Below are 17,867 nucleotides of genomic sequence, written 5' to 3' on the forward strand. Positions count from 1 at the left end.
ACCCTCTAGCCTGCATTTGGTGTACCCAATCCGGAGTGAGATGGGCTTGCCATAAGTGTGGGACACGGGAGCGAGAACAAGCAAGACAGCCTGCAGTATCAGGTGTCTGAGCCCGCCGGTCACCAGAGGAGGCCTCAATTTCCAAAGATAAGCTATAGGTACTATTGACTTGTTGCAGTAAAGAAGGGTGAGTTATTTACCTACCCTTATAGGATGCTTACAGAATAGCACCCTAGCACTTGAAGTAGGTCCTGAAGAAATCCCCCGACCTTTTGGGCATTTTAATGGGGTTGAAACATGTCTACTATTTGCATGGACTATAAGGTGCTATAGGACAGTAGCACGCCTATACACGCACCTCCCTATTTTTAACCTTGCCACTTCTTCTACCGAATAAAGTTTGTTTGGAAAGGAGAGCTAAGCAATTTTAATTTATTTCGCATTTTCCACTTATTTCACTTTATTCCTGAGCACTACTGTCACAACCAGTTGGTCAACCTCCAGGTGGAAGAAAGTATACTTTCAAAAAAGACCCAATGATTATGCTTTCACGTTTTAAGAGAAGCGGAGAACCCATATATACTTCTCAATCGTTCCTGTACGTGAATGAGGGTTTTTAAGTTGGTTACCACACCTGACCCTGGTATTACAGGTACAAGTGATCGATTCCCCCTTTGATTATTTACCTTCAACAGGAAGCTGAATGGATCACAGCTTCTTTCTCCCTCTGTTGATTACATAATAAGTGTGGACAGCCCGCTGTGATGGCGAAGGATAAGGGTGCTAAGTCAATACAAGCAAACAAGATTGACAATTATGCAATGCCACTTTACACAGGAGGATTGGCAGGGGTCCTGGAGCCTTTGGCAGCGGTGGGGGAACAGAACCCCCCTGCTATGGCAGAGATCCTAGCTTAGATTAAGGGGTTCAGAGAACTCACCCTAGGCAAGATTGACACAGTGGCGTTAGAAGTAGGGCTGCTCCGCACCGATGTCTGTAAAATCTCTGACAGAGTGTCAGACACGGAAAAGGATGTATGCCAACACTGCAGTCAGGAGTGGCCATCCTTAAAAAAAAAACCTGTTCTGTAGTTGCAGGCACACACCGAGCATCTGAACTGCGAGCCGAGGACGCCGAAGGGCACTTTAGGAGGAATAACATACGCTTCGTGGGTTTTCCAGAGAAAGCGGAGGGCCAATCTATGGAATTGTTTTTAGAAGACTGAATTATGAACTCGCTACGCTTAAAAAGACTTTCGAAGTTTTTCATGGTAGAGAGGGCCCACAGGGCGCACGCTCCTCCCAGCCCCCTCGACGGGGGGCTCTGCCACGTGCAATTATAGCGTGTCTGTTTAATTTCAGATACCGGAACATCATTCTACAACACGCCAGGGCGGATGGTTCACCTAAATTCAATGGCCAAGCCATAATAATCTTCCGGGACTATACTCGCAAGGTACAAGAACTATGCAATGACTTTTGGGAAACCAAAAAAACACCTGAGTGACAATAACATACGCTATAGTCTCATGTACCCAGCTAAACTTAGAATTCAATACAATGAGAAAGCGCACTTTTTTACAATGCCATCGGAGGCAGAGGTTTGGTTGGTCACCCACGTGATTCAACGTTTGCGGGGCCCGAGGCACCGTCCACGGAAAAACCCAGAGTCACAAAAGCAGAGAACACAAGTGTGCCGGCACGCTGCTGATTTGTTGCCAAACTCAAACGCCAGCCGCACTGAAAGGATCCTGGTCTGCCCGTACGGGACAAAAGCAGACTCCAATTGCATCCCGGACACACATGAACCTTTACAGCCCCAACAACACCTTAAAAGGACGAGGAAGGGGGGCCACAGACTGAGGGATGGGGAAGTTGGATCATATAGGAGCTGTAAATGCATGGTCAGCCTTTTCCAATGTACTGAGCTACTGGCTTCCTATGTTCTTATCTATTACAGCCTAGCCTGCTGTTGTCTGTATGATGTGCTATAACGGTTAGTAAGCATACAAGTTGGGGAGGGGTGGGAGACCTAGGATGCCTGACACGCACACCCACTCAATTATTGGCTTGCCTGGTTGGTACTTGGAGGATATGGTCGGTGGGGAACTCATAGCAGGTCACGGTCCTTCTGAGCAGGCGGAGCACTTCAGCCTCGCAGCCTGGAGGATGTCGGTCTCCCTGCTTTATGTTTATGAGGAGACTGTTGTCTCCCCGGGGGGATGGGGTGGAGGACCCCAAGAGGGGGCCAAATTGAGGTAGCCCCCCCCCCCCCAGTTTGGACCCACTGCCTGGTGGTGGGAGGAGGGGGAGGGTTGCCCAAGGTTTGGGCCAGGTTATTGTTCGAAAGAGACAGTTACTGCTCAGATCGAGGAGTGAAGGGGACATCAATAGAGAAAAGGTACCCCCTAATATAATTTCAGGTCCTAGAGGAGGGGGGAAAACAGAATAGAGCATATACAGAACCTCTATCTGACCTATATTTCTTTCCTATCTCATTAAATAAGCTGTCCCCTTTCTACAAATCTTGAAATAGATACGTCCATTTCATAAATTTTTTTTAAATGAATTGTTCATAATAAAGTTTCAAAAATCAATAAATCAACATGATATGTCTAATAGAAAAATACAAGATTTTACATTGTGCTTATGAATAAATCATACCCCTACATACTCAACCATTAAAAACAAACATATTCATACCATTCATTCTTTCTGTCACCCAAATTCTAACTCATATAGCACATGAGAGGGAACCGTACATGAAATGTTTCAACAAACAATCTCAAATTGAAAACATGTGTTGAAAATTTCCAACGTTATCAACAAGAAACCAACAATATTTCTCTTTTTTTTTGTCTATCCTAGAAATTATGGTTTACTTTATTTTCCTTTGGATTTTATTCAGACAAACGGTTCTTTAGCGTCAATGTTCGACGTACGTTTCGGTGGAAAAAGAAAGATTTTTTTAAACCACCTTCTTCAGGACCAGAAATTATACAGTGCTAATGTAGAGTAGGACGGGGAATTATCTGGTAGTCGTTGTAGTTATTCTGTGCGTAAATTAGTTCAAGTCATGAATACTTCTTCTTTTCATATCCAGAAATGATTAGACATGAGACGATATAGCCACTTGATTCATGGGCACGCTGCCCTAGGGCACGCTTTTTATGGACATGAGGTAGTTGGTAGGTTTTATTCATATGTATTGAGGAATGGGCCTCTCAATACATATGAAGTGCCTCTGATTTTCCGATATTCTTAGATAAGGCGATATCAGTCTGTCGGATCGACAATGGCGGATCGTCCCGAATTTCCATGAAGGGAACATACATAGTGGGAGAGACAGTGCTGAAGGGTGGGACAGATGGGCTTTTCTGAAGATTGTTGGATGTAATATTATGCAACGATGACCTCCAATTGGAAATGTATGACCTAGAACGTTAGAGGACGACTTTTCAACTAGGAAATGGGCAGTTCTTGCAGTATGTAAAAATAGCAGCGAAGATACAAGAGATTTGGCCTGGGTTCCAGGAGGTCCCTCCAGCCTCCCTCACACTGGAAACATTACTGTCGATGTCTGGAGGCCAGAAACTGATATCACACCTCTATATGGCTATGAGGGAAGATACCCTCACGACCACGCTCCCAGTGCAGGATAAATGGGAGTCTCAATTGGAGGTGCCTCTTATACACACTTGGGAACTTATACACGGAGGGGTTAAGTTCACCTCCACCAATGCTCAGTTTAAGCTACTCCAATACAATATAATCAATCAGGTCTACCTGACACGCAAACAGCTCCAAGCAATAAACCCTGAGAAATCATTAGGTTGCCCTAGATGCAGGGAGCGGATTTCCTGCATCTCACCGTAATGCTGTATAGACCTGTGAAACTCACTCACTACGAGACCTGAACAGGGCGGTGGTAATGGAGGGGGGTGAGAGCCGAATGATTAGTGACATCTACTAACTAGGTGCGATTGCACCATTGGCTCCAGATGAAACAAGTTACTTACCTGTAACTAAAGTTATCCAGTATTGGTATCTTTCATAGATTCACATGCCTAAATCATTCCCCGTCGTCGTAGTGGGAGTCCCACGGTACATAAATAACAAAGTAGTAAATAGTACCTTTCCAAAGGCTATTATCGTAGCAACCATATACTCTATGGCCTATTAGTCTCCTTTTACAAAAAGGACCAAACTGAAAACTCAGCCAATCAGCACCCAGCACCCTCTATAACCTTCCCAAGAGAGGCGGAGTCCATCAGATTTTGTGGCACGAGTATAGTTGGTACTGTATCCTAGAGGTGCCTCTCCGGGGAGGAGGGTGGGTTGCATGTGAATCTATGAAAGATACCAATACTGGATAACTGTAGTTACAGGTAAGTAACTTGTTTCTTATCCAGTATTGGGGTATCTTTCATAGATTCACATGCCTGAATCAGAATAGTAAGCAGTTCCTTATCTGCATATATATATACATATATAAACATACATGTAAACCTATGCATGAATATGCATAAAATGTAGACTTATGTATGTTCGTCAGAGAAAAGCACCCTTGTGGATGGTGGGTAGTGCTATAACAACCGTACATGCAATATCAATCCAAAGAGCAAAGATTTGAACATAAAACAGTACATAGAATACTTGTAGTATTTAACAAGCAAAGTAGTAAAGACCACTATGCATAGATACATTTAAGAGACATAGACAGCAATCAAGCCTCTCTTGAAAGAGGCTTACCTTAAGAAAATAGGTTCCTTAACACTGCCTGCCCCACAGATGCGTCAGCACGTTGTGATGACTTCAGGCAGTAATGCTGCGCAAACGTGTGCGTCGTCTTCCACGTAGCAGCTCTGCAGATTTTTTCAAGTGGCACTCCGGCAAATAGAGCAGTTGATGCTGAAACTGCTCTAGTGGAGTGCGCTCTCACAGTTCTTGATAATGGCTTGCCAGTCTTGTCAAAATTGAATTGTGCCCGCTACCCACCTGGATATAGTAGCATTAGAGACTGCAGTGCCTTGACAGCTTTGACCATAAGCTATGAATAGCCGATTTGATTTCCTTATGTCCTTAGTTCTTTGCAAATAAAACTTAAGGCATCTCTTGAGGTCTAAGGTCTAGAGTGTGTAATTCTCTTTCAGCCGGCATGAAGGGGTTAGGGAAAAACGTCCTCAGAATGACTGGCTCATTCAAATGGAATTGTGTAGGGACTTTAGGGATGAACTTGGGGTTCGTCCTCAGAATGACCATTTGATCCGTGAAGCTCAGGAACAGATGGGATATGGTGAAGGCCTGTATTTCACTGACCCTTCTTGTCGAAGTAAGTGCTAAAAGAAGTGCGACTCTCCAGGTCAAGTACTTCAACTCTGCCTTGTGAATGGGCTCGAATGGTGGTTTTAGTAACTGAGACAACACCACATGAAGCTGCCATTCTGGAGGTGGAGCTTTGGTGGGTGGAAAAGCTCTAAATAGTCCTTTCATAAATTGCTTTATGACTCTTGATGACCATAAAGGTGGAGTATGAGGCGATCATCTGTATCTTGATATAGCAGCCAGGTGAACTCGGACTGACGAGTGTGCAAGACCAGATTTTCCTAGAGAAAGCAAATAAGGCAGGATCTCTTCTGGAGCAGAGAAAAATGGATCTATCTCCTTGCGTTTGCACCATAAACAGAAGCGTTTCCACTTAAGCCTGTAAGTCTTATTGGTGCTTTCAGCTTTAGATTTGCCAATAATGTATTTGCAGTCTTGCGCAATGCTCAAATCTCAAAATTCAAAGAATTCAGGAGCCACGCATGCAGTTGCAGAGAAACTGGCTCCGGGTGATGCCTTGGCTCTCGTTCTTTGTCAACAGCATTGGCAACAGACGGATGGGCTGCGATTTCAACAAAAGGAGGAGTTCCATGTACCAATGCTGTCTGGGCCACCTGGGGGCTTTCAGCAGAATGCGGCAACGCTCCCATTTCATCTTCGTGAGGACCCTGGGTATCACAGGAATGGGGGGGAAAGCGTATGCATAAATCCCTGACGAGCGAATCAAAAGAGCTTTCCCCCATGAGTTTGGGAGAGGGAATCTGCTTGCAAAGAACCAGCATTTGGAGTTGAGCTGGGTCGCAAATAGGTCCAGCACTGGCTTCCCCCAGATTGCAAATATCTCGTCCATCTGTGGTTGTTCCAGTTCCCATTCGTGACAGCTGTCGCTCGTTCTGCTCAAGGTATCAGCCAAGGTATTCCGGAGACCCGGTACATGTTCTGCTGTCAGGGAAATGTGGTGGAGCGTCAGCCAGTTCTACCGCTGATGCGCGTACTGTGACAGGTTTAGAGACTTTGTACCTCCTTGCTTGTTGATATAAAACATGCTTGTGGTGTTGTCCGTCTGGATCAACATCGACGACCCTTGTATTCGAGGAAGGAAGCCCGAAGAGATAGGAAAATGGCTTGCAGTTCCAGTCTGTTTATGTGCATCTGCCGCTGAAACAAGGACCACTTCCCTTGCACTTGTAGGTCCTGTAAGTGTCCTCCCCAACCTTCCATAGAAGCATCTGTTACTACGTAATCTGGGATGACTGGAAGAAAAGACTGTCCTTGGGACAGATGTGAAGTCTGAGTCCACCACCTTAGGGCCTTCTTCATCCGAGAAGTGACAATTACGTCGTCGAAGGAACCTGAGATTTGAATCCATTGACGCTGCAATTACTCTTGAAGACGTCTCATGTGCAATCGATATAGCGGCACGAGATCTATTGCGGAAGAGAGAATTCCCAGTAGAGATTTGAACACTCTCACAGAAACGCACTTTTTTCTGTATAGCTTGAGTGCTAAGGCTCGTAACCTTTGTTGCCTTTCCTCGGACAGGAAAGCTTTGTTTTGGATGGTGTCTAGCTTGGCTCCAGAAATGTTGTTATCCGGTTTGGGAAAACTGAAGATTTCTGAAAATTGACTGAGAGACTCAGTTTGTGAAAAAGAGTGAGACAATCGTTTGTTGCATTCTCAAATAAGCGGGAAGATGGCGCCTTTAGCAGCCAGTCATCGAGGTAAAGGAATACCTGATGACCTTTGCTTCTCAAGGCTGCTGCCACTGGAGCTAGGAATTTTGTGAACGGCAGTGGGGCCGATTTGAGGCCAAATGGAAGGACTCGAAATTGATAGTGGGTACCAGCCACTGTGAAGCTCAGGAACTTCCTGTATTCCGGATAAATATGGGCCATGGAAATATGCATCCTCGACATCCAATGAAGTCATGAAATCGCCCTTGTTGAGGTGTCATAGGATGTCTGAAAGAGTAACCATCCTGAATGTTTGACTCTTTAGAAATGTATTCAATTTTCTGAGGTCTAGGATAGGCCTCCACTCTCTCGAATTTTTGCGAATGAGAAAGAAGCAGGAGTAAAAGCCTTTCCTCCTTTTGGAAAAAGGGACCTTTTCTATTGCCCCTTACTGAAGCACGACACGTGCTTCTTTTTTGAGTAAGTGAAGGTGAGGGGGGTGCGATCCCCGGGGGGGGGGGGGGGGGGGGGGGGGGGGGAGGGGGGTTGTGTATATTGGGTGTTTTTTGGATGGATTCCAATGTGTGGCCATAAGAGATGAGATCCAGGACCCACTTCTCTGAAGTGATATCTCGCTGCTGGTCGATATGCTTGGAGATTGTCGCACCAGTCGGGGGGAAGAAAAAGCAGCTGGTACCCTGTTACAATCACTGCTTGAGGCCGGTGTCACGGCATTGGGATCCCGTCTTTTGTTTGGAGCCTTGCCTGGAGAAACCAACTGTATTCGCTTGACGGTAGGATTGCTGTTGATATCCCTGATGGTATTGCGGCTGATAGGACTGGGAACGTTGGTAAGTCCCCCTATAATTGGAGAAGCTGCTACCTCGGGCTCCTCGAAAAGGCACTTTGCGATACTGCAGGGTTCCAAGCGCCTTAGCACTGTCAGTATCTTTCTTAATGGCGGTAAGTGCCTCAAAATATGGCTGCCAAATAGGCTGTCACCATCATAGGCCATATCTAATATCTTGGTCTGGACTTCCGGTCAGGGCGGAAATTTGTTGCCTTTAACCACCCTTGACGTCTTAAAACGGCAGCGCCAGCTAACTGCCTGAAACCAGTTGTGGCAATGTCCATAGCAATGTCAATTATTTCAGACGTTGCTCTCTCTCCTTCCGTGAGTATTTTAAGAAACTCCTCCTTGCTATCTTCTGGGATGATTTCCTTCATTGAACCGATATCGGACCACATTTGTCCATCAAAACAGGCTAAAATGGCCAAAGCGTTAGCTGCCCTAACTGAGACTGCCGCCATTGAAGAGAATCTTTTTCCAATTGAATCAAGGCGTCAACCTTCCTTGTCTGGAGGAGAAATGATAGGTGTAGATGGATTTTTGGATTGTCTCTGAGCCGCCTGAGAGATCACGAGTCCGATTTAGGGCGAGTTGTAAGACACGCAGGAGAGCCCTCCAGTGCTGTATATTTTTTATCCAGCCTTGGCAGCACAGGAACCACGGAAGCTGGTGCCTTCATGACCTTGATCCCTTCTTGCCAGATATCGTCAATGATTGGTATTGACCTGACAGTCTTTCTTGCCTGATCCTTAAAATCATAAAGGAAACAGTCCAATTGATGCACAATTGTTGGCAGATGAAACCTGTTAGCGGCTCTGTCCATAATATTATGGAATCCTCCGATATCCTCAGGAGGTGAGTCCGAAGGATAATGAGGCAGTGGGGATGGCGTTGGCGCTATGTAGTCATCCCACTCGTCCACTGGTGGAAGAGGGTCGGGTATCTCTCCTTCTTCCTGCTCCTCCTCAGACATAGTAGGGTCTTCTCTGGGAGGAAGAGGACTCATGCGACATGGTGCCTTCCCAGGAGTGACCAGAGGTGGAGGCAGCGGTGCTTGTGGAGCTACATGCGGAGCTGGGGGAGGTACGACAACATACTCGAGGAGGAAACCTTCTCTTATAGTCTTTATAGTCTGCCAACATATTTTGAAGGTCTAGAATTAACGCCGGAGGAAATTGTGCAGGCTGCTGTCTAGGCTGCTCAAAATATTGTTGGTACTGTAAAAGGAGGGGCCGGATAATGTTGGTAATACTGTTCATCGTCATATTCATCGTCCTCTTCCAGATATTTAACATTCAGTTCAGAAGGACTATGTGCGGCTCGAAACTGGCCTTTGTCCTCATCCGAATCCTCAACACTCAAAAGATGGCTGGGAGGTAGTGGAGACATTTTTAGTGTCCTGAATTGAGGTTGCGCAGATTGCTGGAACGGGGTTGACGGACCTGCATAATAAACTGAATTTTTCGTTGTCAGAGACATTCTCGTCATCGACGGGGTCATCGTCAATTGTAAACCAGTGATAGTCGACGGTACTGTCACAGCCGTTGGGAATGCCATTGTTGGAACATCTCCAGTCGACGACGGTGTCGTCGTCGATGGTAGTATTGTCTTCGTTGACGATGGTGTCGTCGTCAACGGTTTCGTCGTCGGCTGTCTCAATGTCGACGGTGGTGTCATCATCGATGACAGCTTCACTGACAGGCTCGTCGACAAAGAGGTCTTAACTCTTGTCGACGGTGTAGTTGCCGACGATAAAGGCAGCGTCAACGGTTTAGAACCTTTTGTACTTGCCGTCGACTATTTAGACGACGAGAGAGTCACAGTAGTCATCCTCGAAGTAGGAAACAGGCGTCGACGGTGAACTTGACTCCCAAGACGACTTGTGGTCAGTTTTACCCTTAGAATGACTAGAAGATCCTGGTTTTTACTTTGACGCTCCTGGAGTCTGAGGGGATCCAATCTCTGAGAAGACCTTGGGCTGTTTCTCCCTTTTAAAAAAGATTCCTTGGCCACATGAGAGACTTTAGAATGTTTCCTTCTCTCTTTAGGCTGACCCTCAGGCGACCTGGGCTTCTTGAGTGACATAGGACGTGTCGCTATCCACATCAGAAGAAGCAGACGGCTTCTTTTTTAGCCATATCAGAAGTCTTCCTTCTCCATCCCTCAAGGTCTTGGTTGAGAAGGTGCGGCAAATCTTGCATTGTTCTGTCTCATGGCTGGGATAGAGACAATAAATACAATCTTTGTGTGCATAGTTCACATGCATCCTCTTCTTCCCACAGGATTTACAGGCTCTAAATAATCCTTTTTTATCAGACATTCTTCTTAAAGAAATCTAAAAGAGACTTTTCAGATAAACTGAAGAAAACCGAGCAGAGCTAAGGGAGCCTCCCTTACACAACGAAGTGCGGTGAAAATTCGAGGGACTCAGCCTCTCCTGGGAAGGTTCTAGAGGGTGCTGGGTGCTGATTGGCTGAGTTTTCAGTTTGGTTCTTTTTATAAAAGGAGACTAATATGCTATAGAGTATATTGCTGGCATAATAGCCTATGGAAAGGTACTATTTACTACTTTGTTATTTATATACCGTGGGACTCCCACTACGACGACGGGAAATGATTCAGGCATGTGAATCTATGAAAGATACCCCAATACTGGATAATGTTATATACTGTACAATGTATTGTTCGCTGAAAGGCTAATAAAAATTATACATAAAAAAAGCAGAGGAGGTTCACACAGTGAGTGAAGAAGACTGATTAGTGACCGAGAAAAAAATGATTTATTCCTATCTTGACTTAACTGTACATGGAAGAATAAACTGTTGATTTTAGGAATGTTTACATTAAAATTAAGTTTGTTACAAATAAATTACCTGCATTTCTCGTTGTGAGGTACATCATCTTTTTCTTTTTTTTGCTGGTTATTGTGCCACAGAACTGTCCTAACATTTAGAAAATAAAGAAAATTGTTTAATTCTTAATTACTGAAACAACTGCCACAATTATCATTGTAGTATACGATTTAGTGAAAATTAGAGACGAAAGACAGTTACATGCAAAGAAAGAGCTTAGACAAGTATTCTCCATATATGGTACCAATACTCTCATTCTTACCCAATGTGGTTAAACACTTATTGAACCGTTTGATTCGGTCTTACGTTAGAGCAAGAACATTTTGTTGGAGAGGAAATTAAACGAAGAAATTACGCTACAGCAGACATCGGTAGAAAACTATATAAAATTGTACGTTGTGAAAAAGCAGGGCAGGCCCAAATCCAATGCTGATGCAAGAGAGGACTGCATGTCCAGAAAGGTCTTAGTTAAAAGAAAACCCATGTTTGTAAGCCTGAAGGAATTTAATGTCTCAGCACACAAGCACGTATTCTGTTGTGCTAGTAAATTAAGAATGTGACTTGGAGAATAAGAGCAGGAGATTGAATTTGCCAAGTGTACACATAATCTGATAAGTCTTGTGAGCAGAATGATAAAGCACACACATGCATTCAAAAAAAGTAAATACATGGTTTGTTGAGCACTGTAGAATTACAATTAAGAATATGTAGGAAATAGGTTCAGAGTTTAGGGACACAGGTAATGTGATGTTTTGTGTAACAAATATGTAACTGCTGAGTAACCTATTATTTTACGTTTTTCAAGAATCATTGTTCGTGGTGCCATTAAAGAGGGTGCGCCTGTGTGCAGGAAAGAGACACTAGTTGTTTACCTGCGTGGAGATAGCTACTCTCTCTGCCACGACAGTAAACCTGCTTTTACCTTGCCAATAGTAGTCCTGTTTTTCTTGATCTCAGTTTTCCCTTTAACATTTTCTCAAGTTTCACAAAGCTGCATCAGCAGGAAAGAAAAAACATATGGGCAAGTCACTTGTAGTAAATGGTATCTTGCCCTCCTTACACTATTAGAAATGCAATTTAAAGTACACTTGACGAAAGACAAGCTTGTTGCAATGATAACCCTCTCAATCCCACTAGAGTGAGAGTTAAGGTTAGTGCTGGCTTTAAAAAAGGAGGGCCTCTGCAATGATTGGCAAAACACAATGCTATTGTGTTTTTTTTTTTTTTTTAAAGGGGGGCGGTGGGGTTGATACTTGAGAGCAAAGAATGTTTTTTTCCAATAAAATATTTAAACACTTGTGACGGGCAAGAGTTACAAGTGTATATTCCCCAATTTCCGAAATTCTAAATACGTTAATTTCAAGGATAAGGCTTTTTGAGATTTGGTAAAGTTAATTACAAGTTGGCATTTAGGGGGGGCGTGGCCTAACAAGATGGCCAGGCCAAGTAGACATCTCTACCGGCGCTCCCGTAGACAGCTCAGCAATCCGCCACTATTTAACAGTATCAAGTCTACTTTACCGTTTACCATGGATGGGCAGCAACACCTGCTTCCCCCTGGGGCTGTACGGACGCCGAGGACTGCCACTCACAATGGGATGAACCCGTAACAAAGAAACGCTCAGTCGGATTTGTGGCACCATCTTGGAGCATAAGGGTTCTCTATGAGCGGAAGCCCAGTTAGGGACAACACAGCGCAGGCATGAGACACTGAAAGACAAGGCGGTGACGGGCACTGACCGAGAAAAAGGAGCTGGATGGGACCGGGAGGTGCTCCACACGCTTACAGAACAAGGAGCTGCTGCAGGCTGTGCGGCCTGGAGGTGAGGCTACGTAATCGTTGTCAATCAGTGAGAGGCCCGCAGATGGGAAGCCCTGAGGCCCGGTGGGACCTGAGGGAGCAGGGACCTTCGGAGATGTGGCCGGAGGCCCGCGTGGCTCACCTGACTCTGATGGGCGGCCTCTGGGGGAAAGCGCGTACGATCTCAGAAGGGATATCGCCTGACACGGGTCTGTGCCCGGACCCCGGCACTGACGCAACATGAGAAGCAGGCCATGCGGCGGAAGACGGAGTGCCGAGCGGTAAGGAGCTGACGCTCCTGGACCGCAGAAGACAGGGGTGGGGAGGCCCATTGGAGGGTTATTGAAGACCAGCCAGCTCTAGGGACAGAATAAGAGCGGCAGACCCAGCAGGGGGCCCGCAGTGGGCAGATCTAAAAAAACCCAATAAGTGGCACCCATAAATACTTATACGAAGGGTCTCCACCGGGTTGCCACAGCTCCTTTGATTGCCAACAGCAACAAATTAAGTGGGCTTATTATCATGAATATGCACCGCATCCCCTGGTGATATGCTAGTGAGTTGGGGCTGCAGCCGCTCAAGGGGGAACCACACAGGACGCGAAAGCCACTCCCAAATCAATAATAATAAGCAGAAGAGGGTGAGAGTACAATTTACAGATGGCCAGTACCTGGGAGAAGATAAATAGCGGATGGGCACTGTGCGATACCCTACTGGCGCTGTGGGGAGGCTGGATTGGGCGGCTCAGAAGCATTACACCAAAACGGTGAACGATAAGGGCCCCAAAACTCAAGCTAATACAATTTTAAATTATGCACAACCCCTACTTCAGGGACCAGAAACTAAGGAAGAGAGCGCAACTGGGAGATGGAGCAACAATTCGGGGAACGTGGGACACCCCCCCCCCCCCCCCTCGCTGACAGACGTAATGCAGGCGATTCAGTCTATCAGGGATGACATGGTGAACAGAATCTATGCAGTTGCGTTGCCATTGACATGAATTTGCTCTGTTGTGATCTACGAAAGGTGGTTGAATGGGTGAACATCAAAGAGCAAAGTACGTGCCCTCAGAGACACTGTCATAGATCTCCAAAAGAGAGTGCGGAAATTAGATGAAAGCGGAGGACTCAGGACGATCATGGAGGAACAATCTGCGAATAGTAGGCTTTCCAGTAAAGTCAGAAGGCCCATTAGCCAAATTATTTCTGGAGGACTGGATAGTTCAGATGTTGGCCACCCAAGAGACTTGTGAAGTTCTACAACGTAGAAAGGGCACACAGCGGGCTGGCCCCCTGCCGCGACCGGGAGCACCCCTGAGGGCCATTATCGCCAGATTTTTTAACTATCGAGATGCAATCCACCCATACTAAAGGACCAATCCTATTTGAGGGCCACCCCATATCAACATATCCGAGCTACACGCTCAACAGGTCCAGGGCCAAAGAAAACCTTTCCTGGCGGTCAAGCGGAGGCTTCGAGCCCTAAACTTGAAATACAGTCTCCTGTTCCCTGCAACACTATGAGTGGAGTACGCAGGACGCGCCTTGTTATTCTTCTCGGCAGCTGAAGCAAGTGACTGGGTGGACACCAGGGGAGATGCAGGGGCTTGTCTGGTTCCATCAACGGGATCAACAAGATCGTCGGCGACGGGGGGACAGAACCGTGATCGGCAGAGGGCAAATCAAGAACAGCCATGGAAGGGAAACGATAGCCCAGGTCAGATTCGGGTCTGCCCTGATGGAACATTGCAGGTCTCAGAGACGGTGCTGGCGTCCGAAGAGGCGTCATAGGGTCGTATCAGACTCCAGCTGCTCAGCGAACACAGTTAAATGAACTTGGAGAAAAGGGCTGAAAGCAGGAATGTACAGGTAAGTGAACCAAAAATTAAGACCTTAACAAGGGGAAGAGAAATACATGCATTGTACGGTAGATATAGACCGTTTCGTTTTCTTGTGCACAGAATTGACACTTCCAAAACGTGATATGAACTGTTGAGGCCCCCCCCCCCCTCCCGAGGTTGGAATGTGTATGGGGAGCTTGAGGTTTCTCCTCGCACCCCACCAGCTACCAGTCCACTGGCACAGCACCACTACGAGATACCTCCCCACACACCTGATATTGGTAAAAGAGATGCATACATAATTTTATCAATGGGGGTGTGGATTGCGGTTATTTTTTATCGTTGGGGAGGGTGGAAGATGGGGCGGCATGTCCACGTTACTGTTCTGCACCGAAAACGGAAATGGGACTCACACGACTGCTCAAGGGGACGGGGGTAGGAGGGGATGATTCAAATGGTTATGTTCTGAAACTTTTGGGGACGTTATTAACATTGTGTCTGGAAACTCGGCCTCAAAACCAAACACAGGGTGTGGGGAATGGGAACGACTGCAATTATGAAGAGGAGTGGGGGCATGAATGGCGAAGGGTAACAGGACAATGGCAAGACAACGACTGAAATGTACTACCTGGATGGTTCAGGGAATAGCAGGCTTTGAGAAAAGACAAAGGATACATGCCTTCTAAAAATGATACCTGGTGGCCTGTTTACAGAAGACACATATGGGGGGTGGGGGGGGGGGGTACTTTTCCGAACATTCACAGGAGATGGAGAAGGCAGGTATTTGCCACCTCTTTTTCTGGATTTGCAGGGGGGGGCACTTATATGGATGGAGCCCGGAATCCCCTTTCAACACATTCACCATGTGCTTGACCCAGAGGGGCGGTACGTGATCTTGCATGGAAAATGAGTGGGGGGGGGGGGGAGAATATGCATTATTAACGTCTGCGCCCTAAATTAGATTGCCCAATTATTTTTCTGGCAGTCCTGAAGGCGGTGTTGCCCTATTTAGGAGGGTAAGGGGGGGGGGGGGGGGGGGGGAGAGATTATCCTAGCAGGAGTCTTTCAGTGGGTCTTCGATGTATCGTTAGGCAAGGAGCCCCCACGAGAATAATAAACCTCGAATTTTGGCGTCCCTGCGGGATCTGATGCAGGAACTACAGCTTCGGGTTGAAAGGAGGGCGTTTAACCTACTGAAAAGAGTGTTTTCCAGTCATACCCCGAAACTAATACCTTTAGCCATATAAGATTACTGTTGTCTTTTATCTGAGCTGTCCGCTGCGGTAACAGAGGTGTCCTATTTATCCCATTATTTGTCTGACCATTCGCTGGCTCTGCTTGTCCTAAAGAATAGTGAGGGACTCCGGGCGATACCCCTATGGCAACTTAGAGCCAAGGTGTTGAAGGACTCCCCCATTTGCCACTTGCTGCGGCAGTCTCAGTGGTAATAGCCCAAAATTTTGAGCAAAAATGGGAGACAGCATTTAGTAGATCAATGGAGTGGGAGGCCATGAAGGTGGTAATACAGGGGTGTTTGCATAAAGACAACATATGGGGTACAACAGCAACTAGAACAAGATATTTAAACACAAGAACGACAGTTGAGTAATATGGAGAAGACCCTACACACAACTCCCCAAGCGATGGGAAAATGGTGCGTCGTCCGGGGAGGCTTTACTAGAATCCTGGCTCAGTCTGGAAAAATGTACATATGCAGCGAATCAGCAGCAACTCCACATGGAGGGGGATAAGACGGGTTCACTCCTTGCGAGACTCGTCAAAACAGAGACTCCAATCGCTCCGATACCCCAACTAAGGAATGACGTTGGTGAGATAGTATGCACTCAAAGGGCGATCATTCACACATTATCTGGACACCTAACTGCGGTATACCAGAATAAGATTTCTCCGCCCAAAGAAACAATACGTGCTTTTTTAGATAAGATAGACCTGCCAATACAAGAACAAGCGACAGCAGATACTCTTGGGGCGCCAATCACAAAGCAAAAAATAAAGCTGCCATCAGAAGTCTTAAACCGGCAAAGTGCCACGGATGTGATGGACTTCTGGTGGAATTTTATCAATGGTTTGACCCGTTGCTAGCCGACCACCTATTTGAAGTATATAATGAGTCACTGGAGAGACAGTCCTTGCCAACATCCATGCAGGAGGTGGTGGGGACTATGATACTGAAGCCAGACAAGAACACCCTACTACCGGGCTCCCACAGACCAATCTCACTTTTAAACTTAACACGCTAAGCTCCTTAGCGGGATATTAGTGGCCCGGTTGCTGCCGTATGTGCCCCAGCTCATACACCCCGACCAAGCCGGGTTTATACCAAGGTGGAACACTACTCATAATTTACGAAGACTGGCACATGTATGGCATGCCCCACGCCTAATGACCGAGGACTGGGCAGTGGCAATGCTCGATATCGAGCAAGCGTTCGATTCAGTGGAATGGGAGTATGTTTGGTCAGTCTTGCGGAAGATGGGTGTGGGGTAGGAGATCTTTCAGTGGGTCCAATTACTCAATACAAATCCAACAGCCAGAGTATGAATTTGTGGGATGGTGTCAGAACAGTTTACACTAACAAGGGGCACCCAACAGGGTAGCCACTTGTCCCCGCTCCTATTTGTGAAGGCAATGGAGCCTTTGGCAGTAAAGCGAAGAAAAAATGGTGGAGGGTGGTGAATTCATTTGGGGGACACTAACTATGTGATCTTATTATATGCCGATGATACACTGATATACCTACGCCAGCCAGATAGAGCGGTGCTGGTGCTTCTCAGGTAGTTGGGGGAATTTGGACACTCTCGGGACTCTGCATCAAACCAGGAAAACCTTAACCAATCCAGATGGGAAGATTGGCAGGGGTATTTGTGGATGAATTGCCGGCTGTGGGACTGCCTAGGGTATCTGAAGGTGTAAAATACCTAGGAGTTTGGTTGATGCATACAGCCCCTTTATACCTGGAGAATAACATAGGGAGGGTAGTAGAGGGCATCCGTAACTCATAAGATTTTGGAAAGAGTTACCTCTGTGCCTGATGGGGAGGATAGCGATCATAAAAATGATCATTTTGCCTCGCTTCTTTTACGCCCTCCAACACTCCTTCTACAGGGTCCCAAACCAGTACTGTTTAACTTTATACAGCCTCCTGGTAGAACTCTTGTGGGGAAACAAACAAAAACACATAAAACTAGACACACTACAGAGAAGTTGGGAAGGTGGAGGAATGGAGGTACCTGGCTTAGAGCTATATTATATGGCCTCACAACTCCAACACGCAGTCCACGGATTAGAGGAAACCGATAACAGTGAGAGGCGGCTCTTGGCGGGCACACATGGAGGAGCCTCCCGCCCGGAACTCCTTATGCTTGAAGCGGGAGTCCCCAGGTCCTACCCACACGTTATTCAGCAAATGGCTACAGTCTGACAGACAGCAGTCAAGAAGGTGATTAGGCACGTGCCCTATGCCTCGGATAAGCCACTATGGTTAGTGAAACCCTTTAAGAGAATAG

The 17,867-nt window shown here is 46.3% G+C and overlaps 1 protein-coding gene across 2 annotated transcripts in view; it reads right to left on the reverse strand.

Moving 5' to 3' along the window:
• PALS2 (protein associated with LIN7 2, MAGUK p55 family member) overlaps window positions 1-17,867 on the reverse strand; it is an 814,942-nt gene that overhangs the window by 297,974 nt on the left and 499,101 nt on the right. For both annotated transcript variants that reach the window (XM_085631658.1, XM_085631659.1), the window contains exon 9: window positions 10,721-10,789. In XM_085631658.1, coding sequence (XP_085487784.1) covers window positions 10,721-10,789 — 69 coding nt within the window. The remainder of the gene's footprint in view (window positions 1-10,720; window positions 10,790-17,867) is intronic.

This window comes from Triturus cristatus, chromosome 10 (genome assembly GCF_964204655.1).
Source record: "Triturus cristatus chromosome 10, aTriCri1.1, whole genome shotgun sequence".
Lineage (NCBI taxonomy): Eukaryota > Metazoa > Chordata > Amphibia > Caudata > Salamandridae > Triturus > Triturus cristatus.